General features: G+C 41.7%; 1 protein-coding gene across 1 annotated transcript in view; it reads right to left on the reverse strand.

Moving 5' to 3' along the window:
• The window catches only part of LOC144821250 (EF-hand calcium-binding domain-containing protein 6-like), a 403,952-nt gene that overhangs the window by 267,566 nt on the left and 121,699 nt on the right, over window positions 1-14,687 (reverse strand). The window contains exons 4-5 of the mRNA XM_078678029.1: window positions 6,717-6,794; window positions 1,895-2,071 (exon numbers count right to left, since the gene is read on the reverse strand). Coding sequence (XP_078534155.1) covers window positions 1,895-2,071; window positions 6,717-6,794 — 255 coding nt within the window. The remainder of the gene's footprint in view (window positions 1-1,894; window positions 2,072-6,716; window positions 6,795-14,687) is intronic.

The following is a 14,687-nucleotide window of genomic DNA, read 5'->3' on the forward strand; positions in this document are numbered from 1 at the left end:
GAAACTAAAAAACCTGGCTCTTCAACTATGCCCAGCCAGGGCCTAGCACATCTACTGGCACCAGGATATACCACGCCACAGGTGATATGTGCACCCTACAAATACCTTTAACATAACGCAAAAGGATGTCAGCTTGATTTACAATATAACAACCATGGAAATCAAGGTCTTAAGTGCAGAGAACATGCACACAAGAGAGGAATAGACTAGTGTATTATCGAAAAAGATTTAAAGTCAGGGATGTGACAGGGCCATAAAAATGCCACAGACACCTGTCTCAAGTAAGGGATGGGAGATAGTGTGGAAGGAAGTAGAATGGACTATAGAGAGAGGTGAGTAGTTAACAGAAATGCCTTAATTTTTTTAAGGACATGGAGCGGCTTTTTTGTGTCTTCATAGAGGAACAATATCAACAGTGGTGGAAAAGCTACACCCAAAGATTTAGTCACATCAATACGTGAAACAAGGTTCTCTGCTCAAGACATAAGACATCTTTGTCGCCACTGGATATGGATGCAGATATCCGGCTTGTTGAATGGTTTTGAACGCTACAGCCCTGATCATGAGTTTGCAAGGAAAGCAAGCTCAGAATTTGCTACATGAAGTTGCTAAAGTTATGACCCATACTATTGGGACTAACAGTGGTAATTGGTGTTTGCTCACCGATTCCAGCATGTTTTACATGCACTATTGGACTTCTTCAGTCTGCACACTTTGGTAGGCTTTAATCTGCTGACATTTGTTTGTGGAACAGCAAACAGGAGTGCGGTTTAAGCATACAGCTTGTCATTTCCCGCCGAACCAGTCATGCACAGTTTCCCCTTCTCTATGCAGGCTGTATTGCAGCATGCATGGAGAAAATGCCCACCTCTCCAGCCCCTGGCTGAGTGGCGTGTTATGGCGCTCAGACCAATCACAACGATGCATTGCAGCGTTGTGATTTGATTAGCGGAGGTAGCCTGGCTGCCTGCATCCTGTTCCTATCTGAGGCAGGAGAAGCACAGGAGCGGAGAAGACGCGGACCCGGCCTCGAGGTAAGTTTACATTTTTTTTATTATGACCGCCCTGCGCGTGGCCCCTCCCCCGCAAGCCCTCTCCTCACGCACTCCCCCCTACCCATGAGCCATGCCTGCCACAACTGGCGGCAATGCTTAGAAATGAACCCTCCCCACCCAGGACCACATGCCTTGACTTCGCTCTTTTTCTTCTAGCTCTCTTTGATTTCTGCCTGGTGCTTTCTTTTACATCTCAAACTTTACCCTTTCTTTCTTCTCGTTCTTCCCAGTCCATTCCTTTTCACCCCATTGCACTTAACTTAAATCTCTTGTTTCCAACAGAAGCTTTCAATCTCGAATGGCATCTCAAGCCTTTGCACATGCAAACTCACTGTGTTCTATTTAAAGCTTTCCACTGCTCCTCAGGGGTAAGGTTGTGCAATGTAAATAATCCCACGAAAACAAACAAAATACGTCACCACATGTATAGTGACACAGATCAAACAATATATATTTACAACGATTAACTTAAATGACGATTGGTATAAGTAGGAAAAGACAAACAGCAAACAGTATTTTGAATTTTACTCTAGTGGTAGCTTTCTTTCTTTCATTTTTTCTTTATTTTTTCTTTCTTTCTTTCTTTCATTTTTTCTTTCTTTCTTTCTTTCTTTCTTTCTTTCTTTCTTTCTTTCTTTCTTTCTTTCTTACTTTCCTTCTTTCTTTCTTTCTTTCTTTCTCTCTCCCTCACATGCTCTCTTATTCCCTCTCTTTCTCGTTCTCTCCCTCACCTTGCCAGTAATAGGACTTTCCATATGAATGGCATGGCAACATGGGAGATGTAACATCAACATGACGATTGCAGTAGATCATGCATAACCTGCAAATGTCCTTCTTACCTTTGCTTGGCCTTCTCCTTGAGCTGCGCGTGGACCTGGGAGGCTGTCATCATCATCCGCTCCACCTGCCTTCTGCTGATAGGGTCCAGCCAGGCTGGGCCGCCAGAAGGAATGGGGTCCCGAATAGCTGCATATAACTCCTCAAACTTGATGATGTTCTTGTCATGAAGCTGCAGCCTGCCATAGTTCAATGAAAACATCCATTTAAGGTGAAGCACCCTCTTGTTAATGAACAGGAGCAAACATATCATCCAACATAACAAATAAGTTACATTCTGTGATGTATTGACATCCAAGTCAAGTCCCTTTATATGCAACCTTTGCTAGCAGTACACAGTCAGCCAAGAGGAAAGCCCAGAGGAGCAGGCCCCTCTTACAGATTTTAAAATGATTATAATGGAAAGAGACTCTTGCCACATATGTCTGCCCAATGCCCCACACCACCTTGTATCCTGGGGTCAGCAAACATCTTATGATGTGTGTATGTCCAGAAAGGTCAGCTGACAATGCAAACGGAACGGCCTATCCATGTATGGTCTGTTTCACCCCCTACCATAATTTTGAGCCATTACAAGAGATGGGCATAACAGACCACAGTAACAGGGGGCGAATAAAGAGCATTATCGGCTATGCTGCATAGACTTTGTAGCGAGGAATTCATATGACTTGTTCACCTTTCCGTTATGTCCTATCGAAGAAAACGAAAAATACCTTCAAACATACTCTTCTCAAACGAGGTCCTGAGACGCTTATCTGGGACATATATATTTCCACTAAGGGCTCTGTGGTGACAGACCTCATTTTCTACACTAATAGAACAGCCCAGTAGAGCAAGTCTTTAACTTCTGTGCTGCGCTCTAAACAGCTGACCGAAACATCACACGGCTTCCGTTTAACCACACTACACTCCCTTTCCCTTAAGGGAGATTTGACCATTTTCTTATGCAATAATGGGAACATCCTTATTCAAACCTCTGACCTGAACCTCAAGCGCTTTGACAGTATCAAAGTACACGTACACGGTCACTCTCCATAATAACAGTCTACCCTCTATATCTGCACCCTCTGTGCCTTTCGCCTCTTCTTCCCTTAATTCGCGTCCTCATCTTTACCTATTTACGGTTTTGTTCTCTCCAACAACACGGAGGATATTTGTAGCACTCATACTACTATCTCAGACATCCATGGTAGTACCGACTCAACGGCCCTCCACCAAGTGGCTACCCCCTGTACTTCTCCTCCTTACTCACTCCTTCTGTCTAATTTCACGTCACCCTCTTTATCCTATTGCCGTTTTGCTACCTCCAACAACTTGGGGGTTGAGCATTACACCCGCAACTACCATGTCAACCCTGCTAATCTGCCCCTTGATTCAGGTACTACCATTTCAAGGACCTTAGACCTAGCTGCTGTCTCCAGTACTTCTCCTCTTCTCCTCATAAACCACTCCCACCTACCTCGTCCTCCTGTGCGTCCCCTAGCGCCTTTATTCAAGCCACCTTGCCTGCTACTAAGCCCATGCTAGGATCGGCTCAGCACCCACTTGCACCGAATCTTACTCCACTTCATGCCAATCCTCCTCCCTTGGTTGAGGGCAAGACCACTCTCAAGCAGGATTCCATCTCCCTCTATAACTGTGGTAATGGACTTTCTATACCATCAATACCCCTCTCACAACTGGGTCATACCCATTGTTTCATTCTAGGGCAGCTGAGGAGTGCATTAACGGCCCTTACCTTGAGGAGAAGATTGCTGACCTCAAGCTGGATCTCCTTGCTGTCAAAGAGATCATGCAAACCCTTTTACAGTTCTCCATGAATATGGAGAGAGTCTGGAATATACACCCCTCCCTGGGGACCTGTCAACACAATCCACCGAGAGTCTTTTGTGGTGGGGAAGAACAGTCCCTTATCCGCTACCCACTTAGCTCCAAGTGAAGTTCTAGGCCTCTCCCTAACCATCACTCTAGGCCGCGTAGGTTTCAGCCTCAGATGTCGGCTGAAGACACCCTTGCTCTTTTATTCTCGTACAGTGGCGCAGGGGTTTTCTCCTCCTCTAACTCCTCTATCAACATCCCTGCTTTTACCTCTGACCCTGACAGGGAACCTATGGTCAACCTCGGATCGGTTAATAAGGAAAACTTACTTCAAATAACTACCTCTCATCATGAAGTGGTCACCACCAAACTTCATATCAAATCGATGCTGCTGAACTGCAGATCGGCTGTGAAACATGCAGCTGATATTTCTGAACTCATCATATCGCAATATTTGGACATATTGATTCTCACTTAAACCTGGCTCAATGATGTCTCCTCCACTGTTCTCAACATCCTAATCCCTCCGATTATGCCATTATCAGATGCGATCGACTTGTTAAAACAGGGGGCGGGGGGCATTGCTTGCATTCAGCACTCCAGCAATCTCAAAATGCTTTGCTATCTTCTTGTGAGCAACTAGTCACCATGATGTGTCATAGGGGCAAGATTGTCTGTGTGCTGCACATGATTTATCATCCAACGGGCGATAATCTGCTCTTCATAGAGAAAATCATGGAGGTCGTTAGCTCTTGTTCGGACCAACTATACTATATCTTCCTTGGAGTCTTTAACCTCCATTGGAATGAGACTAATGATCTTTTAGTCTGCTCCTTTAAGGCTTTCCTCTCCGATCTCAACTTCTCACTGGTCTATAAGAGACCTACCCACAACAAGGGCGCCACCCTTGACCTTATCATTGCTAAAGACAATATCATACAACTGGATGACATTCTAGCCTGTGACTGGTCGGATCTTCATCAAATTTCGCTTCCACATCCTGGAAAAGGACACGTGTAGACAGGGCCAACTGCCTAAAGCGAAACAACTGACTGCATTCTGAGAAACATCAACATCAATGTTCTAACTTCCTTCACCAAGAATAGGCTTCAGCCTCCCCCTAACATGACCAACATTGGCGATCTTTCTGATCACTACATTAGCATTATGGCTAACATTTTCAACACTATTACGCCGAAGCAACTCAAAAAGATTCCAGTCAAACAATCCAAACCTTGGTTTAATAGTGCCCGAAATGATGAACGTCGTAAACTTAGGCTCTCAGAAAGACTTTGGAGAAATGCGCCCTCCACCACAAGCCTAATTCAGCTAAGGAAACTGAGAAGTACTAAAAAACAAACACATCCGCATTGCTAAAATCGACCATTTCAGGGCTCAGCTGAACGGTGCTAAAAATAGATCCAAGAAGCTCTTTGAAATCATCAAAAAACAAGGGAACCACTCTTCCAATCCTACCTCGACTCCCCTGACTTCGCCTCCCAGTGGGGAGGACTTCTGAGTGCACTTCTCTGAAAAAAACTAGGAACTTTGAACTGGAGCTGCAACATGACACTCCCAATTTTGGGCCTCTGATCTACTCGCATCATCAGTGGAGCTTGTGGATCCCTCGGCAGTCTCCTTACATATTGGTTGTTCTCCCAAAAATGACGCCTTGTGGAACTCCTTTCTCTTCCAAGATGTCACGGAGCTGCTCCACGATATGGCATCCCTAAAACCTTCCAATCATTTCAGCGATCCACTTCCTGCTAAGTTTTTGAAAGATCTCAAATCTGGCATTCTACCTCTTTGGTCCCGGATCATTCATGAATCTCTCCGGCAGGGGAGGATCCCTGTTTGCCTCAAAATTGGGCAAGTCACTCCCATCCCTAAGAAGCCCAACACTGATTTATCTGATCCTAACAACTTCCGACCTATCACCAGCATCATGACTCTAGCTAAATTGCTCAAGAAATGCGTCCACAAGCAGCTCTGCAACCATATAGAGAAATTTTAACTCCTTGACCTCTACCAGTCGGGTGTCAGAGCAGGGCAAGTTGGTGGTGGGCAAATGAGGGGCCCCCCATCATTTCACCCAATGCTACTAAAGCTAGAATTTAGACTCAGAGGGCCTTATTTATGAGAAGTGTCGCAGCATCTCAGTGCGACCTCCTTGCAACACCATTGATGCGTCATATTTACTGTATGATGCATCATGCCGCAAGGAATGACACATAGGTCAGTATCTGTCGGCGCAAAACTGACTTATTGCTGGAGTTGTGTCGGAAGCTTGACACAACTCCAGCAATGCAGGGGGAGGACTATGATTATAGCACTGCATCACCCTTACGCCTGGTATGAAGCAGGTGTAAGGATTTGACGCAGTGGCATTCTAGAAGTTGCACACTGAAATCTTATAGATTTCAATGCACCACTTCTACTTGGCTTTGATGCAGGGGAACATTCAAACTGCATACATTATACCTGACGTAGGTATAATGTAGCGCAGGGCTTTACAAAGTGCACATCTGCCTAGATGCGTCACTTCATAAATATGGAGCAACGCAGGGCAATATTTACACAGCCGCAGCATCACAAAAAGTGACGCTACAGCAGGGTAAATGTGACGCAAGGGCTCATGAATAAACCCCGGAGTATTAAAGTGCAACTGGGCCCATAACATGTGGTTCAGAGGAGAAAACATATTACTTTATTCATGTACTGATATTTATATAGCGGAAGCAACAAAGTGCGGTAGCTTACTGGGTGGAACGGGAGACGGCCTACAGGATAGTATGCATCCAATGAGGATCACACACCCACAACTCACACATTACATTGCTCAGAGATGTTAAGTGATTTGCTAGCAATCTCACTATACTGAGGCAAGCGCTGAGGATAACATTGGAACCTGTGTTCCCAGTTTCCAAGGTCGACAGCTCTAGCTGCTAAGCCACATGGCCGCCTGTGTGCAGCCCTTGGCACCACCCTGATAGGATGTTTACATACCTCAGTAGAAGCTGCTGGTACTGCTTGGGGCTAACAAACCGTCCCAAAAACTTGGTGAGCATCATCAGGAGTACATCTCTGCAAGGAGAACAGAATAAAAGAGCATTAGAACCCAAAGGCAGGAGGTTTCGAGATGGAGATGTTCAAAGATATTGTTACTTAAACGTTACAGAGGACATAGCATACGGGGGAAATGCTGCACGGTGCCTTTAGAAGAGTGTTGTGTAACAGTACAAGAGCAAGATCTGCACAGAGGAGAGAGTTCAACAATTGAATAAATAACAGCCAGATATAGAGGTCTCGTTAGCATCTTTCACACAGCTTTTGGTGGTCAGGAAAAACAGTTAAGACTGTGAAAATTAGATTTAGGGCGAGTCACAGAATTAGAGTTTAAGGAATTTAGTGATAATAAACACTCATCAGAATCTTGAAAAGTCTAAGGGCCAGATGTATGACCATTGGCTTTTGCGACTCAATAACTGCAAAAAGTTGCAATTTGCGAGTCGCCAAAGCAAATGTACAACAGTGTCAGAGACTCTGTTAGCGATTCCCAATGGGGTCACAAAATGAGAGGCTCATGAATAATAATGAGCCACTTGCAATTTGCGACTCCATCGGGAATGGCTGGCCCTCCCAGGGAGGGTGGCTTGCTGGGCTCAGCAGACCTCCATGTCTGGGACTGCTTTTAAAGCAGGTTTTTGGGTTTCGCCTGCCGAAGGCTGCGCTCTGCGCAGCTTTTCGGCGCAGGCGAAATCCATTGTTAACTATAAGTGCTTCAGGAACGTCCCCCGGCTCCCATTGGCTAGCTTCATAAATGGAGGCTAGCCATTGGGTGCCAGATCTGTCCGTCAAGGCCGGACCAGATTCGGGGGCGTTCCCGAGAATTTTTCCCTTTGGCTACGTCATGCGGCGGTGGGCGGGGCTTTTTTTTTTGTCTCGTGGAGGTTTGTTTGGGCCATTTGGCGGCCGACCGCCAGCCGAGGAAGTCAAGGTGAGTGGTTCCTTTCCTGTCCCCCCTCCCGTTGTCCGTTCCTTTCCGCCCCCCCACCCCTCCCGTTGTCCGTTCCTTTCCCGCCCCCCTCCCGCCAAGAGACCTTCCAAATTATCTTCAAATCAAAATTGTTTATAAATATGTTGCGTTACTTTAACTGATCTGTATACAGCTATCAGAGTTTCTGTCGGTACCTTGCGTGACACTGTGCCTTACGTGCCTTTCTTTGGCATCTATGGACGCGAATTGATTCGCTTCCGTAACAGACGGGAATGCTACGAGTATGCGCTGTAAGCGCCTTCCTTAACTGGATGCCGGCCGACATTTTGTTTCCCCTGACTGCGGCTCTTGAGTCTGCAGAGCCTGCAGCGTTTATACTGAGAGGTCTGGGACTGGGACAGGCAGCCGTGAGCGCTCGGGTGCAGTGTACTTGGTAACGCATTTGCATTTGCTTATGACCCAAAGCGCTAACCTTCTGCAGAGCAGCTCTCTGTGGCCGTGGCTGTGCTTAAATTACTGCCGTCATTATAGACTCTGTTGGTGGTACATGCGACATCGGATGGATCCTGTGTTTATCGTTCCTGCTGCTCTTTCGGGTATAAAACGAGCACTGGTCTGGCTTTACCGTGCGAACGTCGGTTTGGACAGATGTACACAGACTATTGTGGAGTCTCTGTTTGCAACTTACTTCGTTCTGTGCCTCGTACCTCTGTGCTCTTTGTTTTAATCATTTCCCAAGTTTGCAGTGCTGCACATGTATTTGAAAACGTTGAGAAATCCACACCTATTAGCTTTACCAGTGCTTGTTGCCTGTGCTTGCGCATGTTCTGTCAGGGATTCCTGGAGTGCTTTAGTTCCCCATCTAAGAATGAAGTAAGCAACGCAAGGTGTTAACATGGAAAAGATGCTGCTCAGAGTGACGTGCCATTCCATGCTCCAATCCCAGCGTGGTGCTTCTTTCTGTCAGTACAGCCCGGAATCATCACCTCCGAAGCGCTAATACCTCCTGCGTGTAAAAGCAGCACCACTAGAACTAGAGTGACATACGCAGAAGCGAGGATGAATACAACCGGACTTCAACAATAAGAAGCATAGACAAAGCCAGTAGGCCTCACTATTTTAAGAATGTCCACCATTTATAGAAACCGTTACTAACATTCTGCCAATACAGGCATTTCATTGTTTTTGTGAGTGCTAGAGTGCTTGGTTGCCTCATTAAAATAGGTTAGCTTTATTAAGCGAATTTGTACTATGCACCTCTATTTATATTAGAAAAGTGTGTTTCCTACTTGGTGTGCGTCAGTAGTGATGGGTGTGAGTATTGCCGGTAGTGTTATTACTAATCTGTGTGGGGTGTGAAGGTAATGTGTGACTGCTGATCCAGCGGGCTATAGAAAATATATCATAAACTACGCTACCCAATTTCATAACCTATAAACAAATTTCTATACTAAATATGGACCCATTTATAAACCTGATATATTTTGGGCCTACTGAATCAGGTGGTCAGAATAAATCTATATATACATTATCTACAAACTATATACATATTTATACATTTGCAGAAAGAATATTGTCATTAGAATAAAACCCAACCATTTAAACGACCACCATAGGTGACGTGATCTAGCTAATGGTAACCTACACTTCTGAATAACCAAGACCAGCTTGTTTGTCAAAAGTAAGAATTTATTTTCTAAATTATGGTATATAAGTTGAAAGTTTTATAAATGAAATTTATTTGCAATAAAGCAAGCATGATGGTAAGAAATATGAGAAAAATACAATTTAAGCTATTGAATCAAATTTAAAGAAATTATATAAAGTTTAGCATTTCTAAAACCTATTTCCCTAACTGAGCTAAATAGACAGAAATTAAAGTAAAGTTCTTTGAGGATTCTTACGTGCTCCACGCAAAGTCCAGCAGCACATCACCCTCATCGGAAAGTCAGAAAGCAGCAGCCAGCCCAACCCTAAGGGCATGACTTTTTATACCTTTCTACGCTAACTAAACTAGCAAAGGAAAGTTTTCAGAAATCCTCGACGTCCCATTGGCTGAGAGTGACAAGTGACATGTCACCAGTTTCTCAAAAAGTTCCACAAAATCATGTCTTACAAAGACCATTGTCTCTTCCACGTGAAGCCAGAAGCTTCCTGCGTTTGCAACTTTGTATTAAGTCATCCTCGCAGCTTCCATAGACTTTCAGTACAACTTCCGCGGATGCCAAGTTAAGGACTGGCAAAATGTTCACTTTCGACCTTGGCCATGTCCGACAGAATGATGTCAGCTCATCAGTTTTTGCTTTGTGAATGCAGCTTCAATAATCGTTTTAATTCAGAATGGGCGTCTCGTGACTTTCTGCAGAATTCTAAGTCAGCTCTTTTTCTGCGGTTCAAATGACTAGGCCCAAAAGCAGGCAACTTATGTTTTCTAGTATAAAACAAACACAAGAAAAGTATTAATGTAAGAAATAATGTAGATTCTGTATCCACCCCATGGTTTACTAATTAATTAACCCACCCGATTAATCAAAATGTTACCTAGCCATTGCAAACAAATAAAGCAGCGTTTATATTTACCAGTCTCCGTTTTTCTATGAGACCCATATGCACCTAGAATAGTAGAAATGACATCACGCAGACAAGGAAAAGCAAAACAAGCACATGCTTCTTTTAAGTTTGCAGCAGTTAGTAATGACAAAAACGAAAACAATAAATTATTTTATTAATTTGCACAAACAGAAAGATGCAACATTTATGCACGTTTATGAGCACACATGTTAGTCCCCCCACGTGTAAAGTTTAATCTAAGTTATATTAGCACGACATATCACAAATCATTAATAATTTTATTCATGTTATGGAAATGTGACTTTGCGAGTTTAAACAAAATTTTGTTTTCTATCTCGCTCCATCAACTCCCTCATCTGGTGATTAACAAATCACCACACCAGCACTCAAAATTTTGGTAAATTAAAATTTTAAGAAATCGATTCAAATTCAATTGTATTAGTAAACCTAAAAGTCTGTTTCAGCATAATCTTTGCAATTAACATGACGCTCTCTATGTAACTCCTGTAACTCGATCTCCCTTTCCTCTTCTTTTCTGAGTTTATAGATTCTCTTCTTTTCCTTCAACTGCTTCTTTCTTTTATGTAACAAACAACCTACTTTAGTCAAAATAAAAATGAATACTATTATAATCAAAGGTGCCAGAATCTTGCCAAGAATTGAACTTCCGATATTATGAAACCAGTTTTTAATTGCTTGAAACCTTTTTGAAAGTTTCCCTGTAAAATCTTCTTCTTCTAAAGGAATTATCTCTGAATGCATTTGTGTAATATTCTTAATATACATTTCAATATTCTTACTTTCATCAGGTATATATGTACAGCAATGTTGGACATGTAAAATGCCACAGACTCCTCCCTCTTTTGCTAGGAGTATGTCTAAAGCAAGACGATCTTGAATTACCATGGATCTAATTGCAATAACTTCAACATTCACTAATTGAAATCCATCAGCAGTGTCAGTTGATAATCTATCAACTATAGTGGACAATTTTCTGATTCTCCCTGCATTTAGGGTTATACCAACAAAAGGTATCACAGCTTGAAAAATATCTCCCAGAACTTCAGTAAAAGTTTCTCTTTTAGCTCTATTTACATAATTATGAATTTTAAACAATCCTTCTGAATCTCTGTCAACATGAAACACTTTAGGAAAAACAATTCCCACATAACAAGTTCCATACCAATGGTCTGGAAGATTATAGTAAGCTTTGTCACCACAAACAAAATAAATTCCAGGGAAGATAGGATCTTTTCCACCTTTAAATCCCCAACCTCCCATAATCTGATAAGTATCTTCACAGTTGCTTGCACCTACAAAATAATTATCAAAAAGTGTATTATCTCTTCTAATGCAAAGCTTTCCACTAACAGGTTTGTCTATGTGAATTGCAATATTTTCAAGCATTTTGCCATTTAATTTCTCATCCTCTTTTTGCCAGAAGGATGACTTAGTCTGCTTGACTAATTCATTTCTCTTATAAATTGCTCTTCTCTCCTCAACCATATTCAAAAATTTCTTTCCTTCAGCACTTAATTTACATGTTAGATTATTCTTGTAAGCATACTCGTAAGTGAGTTCGTTAGTAACAAGGAAATATTCTCTCATTTGTTTTGCTTTCTTATGCTTATTTAAAGCATTATCAATCTTAACATTAGCAAAAATCTCATCATAATTTGAATAGTAATATTCTAAACGACCAGTTTGATAAAATAAACTAGTTAATACACTACATGTTACAGCATAAGTGAGAGGAAGCATATTATATGTTACTCCCTCAGAAACAGAAGCAGGTAACTTAACACAGACATAACAGTCTTTTGCATCCATTACCTTTACATATTCACTCAAAAGCTTTGTGAATGTATTGCTTGAAAAATCACCTATTGATTTATCTTGATGAATGTTAGGCTGATGATCAATTACTTTTGCAGATGCACTATGTTTAGTTTGGCTAACCAGAGCTTTGCTTGTTATGTTAACTTTGTGTAATTCTCTATTCATTTCTAAAGGGATAATCACAGCTAGTACCAACCAGAGCAGAACTAAAATGAGCAGACACACCAGAGTCATCTTACAGCATCTTTTAAAAACAGAACACTTTGAAGTGCTCTCCTTAACATAAGGCATTTTTAGGTTAGTTTTAGCCTCAAAAATAAAAATAAATTTTAAAATTTATATACACCCCCCTTTTAAAATATATTTTTCTTTTATAACCCTAAACAAGATTTCTTCGACCTTATGTCATACATAAGTTTTCTTCAACTAAACAGTTTTTCTTCGACCTTGTGTCAACTAACAGATTTTCTTCAGCCTTTTGCCAAATTAATAATTCTGTACTTCAATCATTGTCACTAATTTCTTGGATTTCGTTTTCTTCTTCACTACTATCATATATGTCAATAACAGGTGGAATTACTAAGTAAGTCCACTCAGGAGACTTGTATTTCTGGTTTGGTCTAATTATTCTCTTCCCTTTTCTCGATATCACTTCTATTTTTCTTCCAACTCCAACTTCTTTTCCTGGACTCTTTTGACTACTTATTTCTTCAACTTGTTCTATTGGCTTTTTGATCAATCTTACTCTCAATCTTCCACCAGGCCAGTAGTCTGCTTTTCTCACGTACTTCTTCTTTGGTTCAGAATTATTTGATTCTGACTTCCAAGTCCTTTTCTTTCCGTTTTCACTTCCACCTTCCACGTCACTTTCTTCAGTTTCGTAGTCTGAAATTTCTATTGACTCAGGAACTTCTCTATTCGGCAATTTCACTCTTCCAGGAACTTCACTTTGTCTTCCATCACTGGTACTCGGTAATTCGTTCTCCTCCTCTTCCTCAATTACCTCTAGCTTCCCAGATTTCGGATTTTTGTTCCTTACTTCAGAGTTTGTTCTCTGCCTTTCGATACTCTCCTGGTCTGAAACTTCTTTTGATTCAGCTTCTTTGTCTTCAATAGAGACAACCGAATCCTCAGTTATCTTTCCTTTTAACAGATTCTCTTCACCTTCAGAATCTATTTCAATTATTTCTAAGTCTTTTCTTGTCAGATTTCCATTCACTGGCACAGTTTCCAGATGTCGACTTTCTTGTCGATCTTCAGAATCTGGAATTACTTCACCTTCTGTTCTGTCTTCTGCTTCAGAATCAGAATCATCTGTGGTATCACTTTCAACATCAGAACTCTCAGGAGTTGGTACTGGAATAGTATGACTTGGATGAATCCAGCGATTCAATCCTCTGCACTTTACAGCATTAGTAGTGATCAAGATTACCTGCCTAGGTTTCTGCCATCTAGGAGATAGACAATTCCTTCTCCGATGTACTTTCGTTCTGACCCAATCGCCAGGTCTCAGATCATGAGTCAAAACTTTTTCATTTGATTGAGCTTCAGTTCCCACCTGATTAGACACAGAAGTTACCATATCAGATAACCTTTTACAGTAATCCAAAATTGCACTGTCATTTATGCTCAACAGTTTACCTACAGGTACAAAAGCTTGTCTCATAACTCTTCCCATTATAATTTCATGAGGACTCAGACCTGTCTTTTTATCTGGTGTACTTCTTAATGACATCAAAACAAGTGGAAGAGCATCAGTCCACTTAACACCTGTCTCAAGACACATTTTTCCAATTCTGTTTTTGATAGTTCCATTTATTTGTTCAACTACACCTGATGCCTCTGGTCTGTATGCACAGTGTATTTTCTGCTCAATGCTCAAAGCTTCACAAATTAACTTCAACAGTTTGTTATCAAAATGGCTTCCTCCATCACTCTCAATAGTGACTGGAAAACCGTACCTTGGGATGATTTCTCTGAGCATTAGTTTTGCTACTGTAATTGAATCACAATGTCGTGTAGGGAAAGCCTCTACCCATCTTGAGAATAAGCATACAATTACAAGTACATATTTCAAACAGTTGTGTAAGGGCATTTCAATGAAATCTATTTGTAACCTGGTAAAGGGACCACCCTCTCGACCAATTATTCCTGTCCCCACCACTGATTTTCTGTTTGGATTCATTTGTTGGCATGACAAACACCTTTGACAAAAAGATTCTGCAATGGTTCTAAATTTGGTATTGAACCAAGTTTCTCTAAAAAGTCTGACCATAGAATCTCTTCCTAGATGTGCAGGACCATGATATAATCTGGCCATGTCAGCAATCAAGCAATTTGGTAAGACTATTCTGCCATCTTTGTAAACCCACACTCCATCTTCTTCACGTGGTCTACAATCTGATCTTAACCATAGGTCTTTTTCTTCATCATCTGCTTCGTTTTGTAAATCTCTAATCTCATGCCATGTTTCTACAACAGTTGTTAGCATTAATGAATTTGAATCAGTTTCTTTACTCCTCTCCCGATTGTATGAATAATTTTTCCTTGCGCAGTACTTTGCTGTTTCG

The sequence above is a fragment of the Lissotriton helveticus genome, chromosome 2_2 (genome assembly GCF_964261635.1).
Source record: "Lissotriton helveticus chromosome 2_2, aLisHel1.1, whole genome shotgun sequence".
NCBI lineage: Eukaryota > Metazoa > Chordata > Amphibia > Caudata > Salamandridae > Lissotriton > Lissotriton helveticus.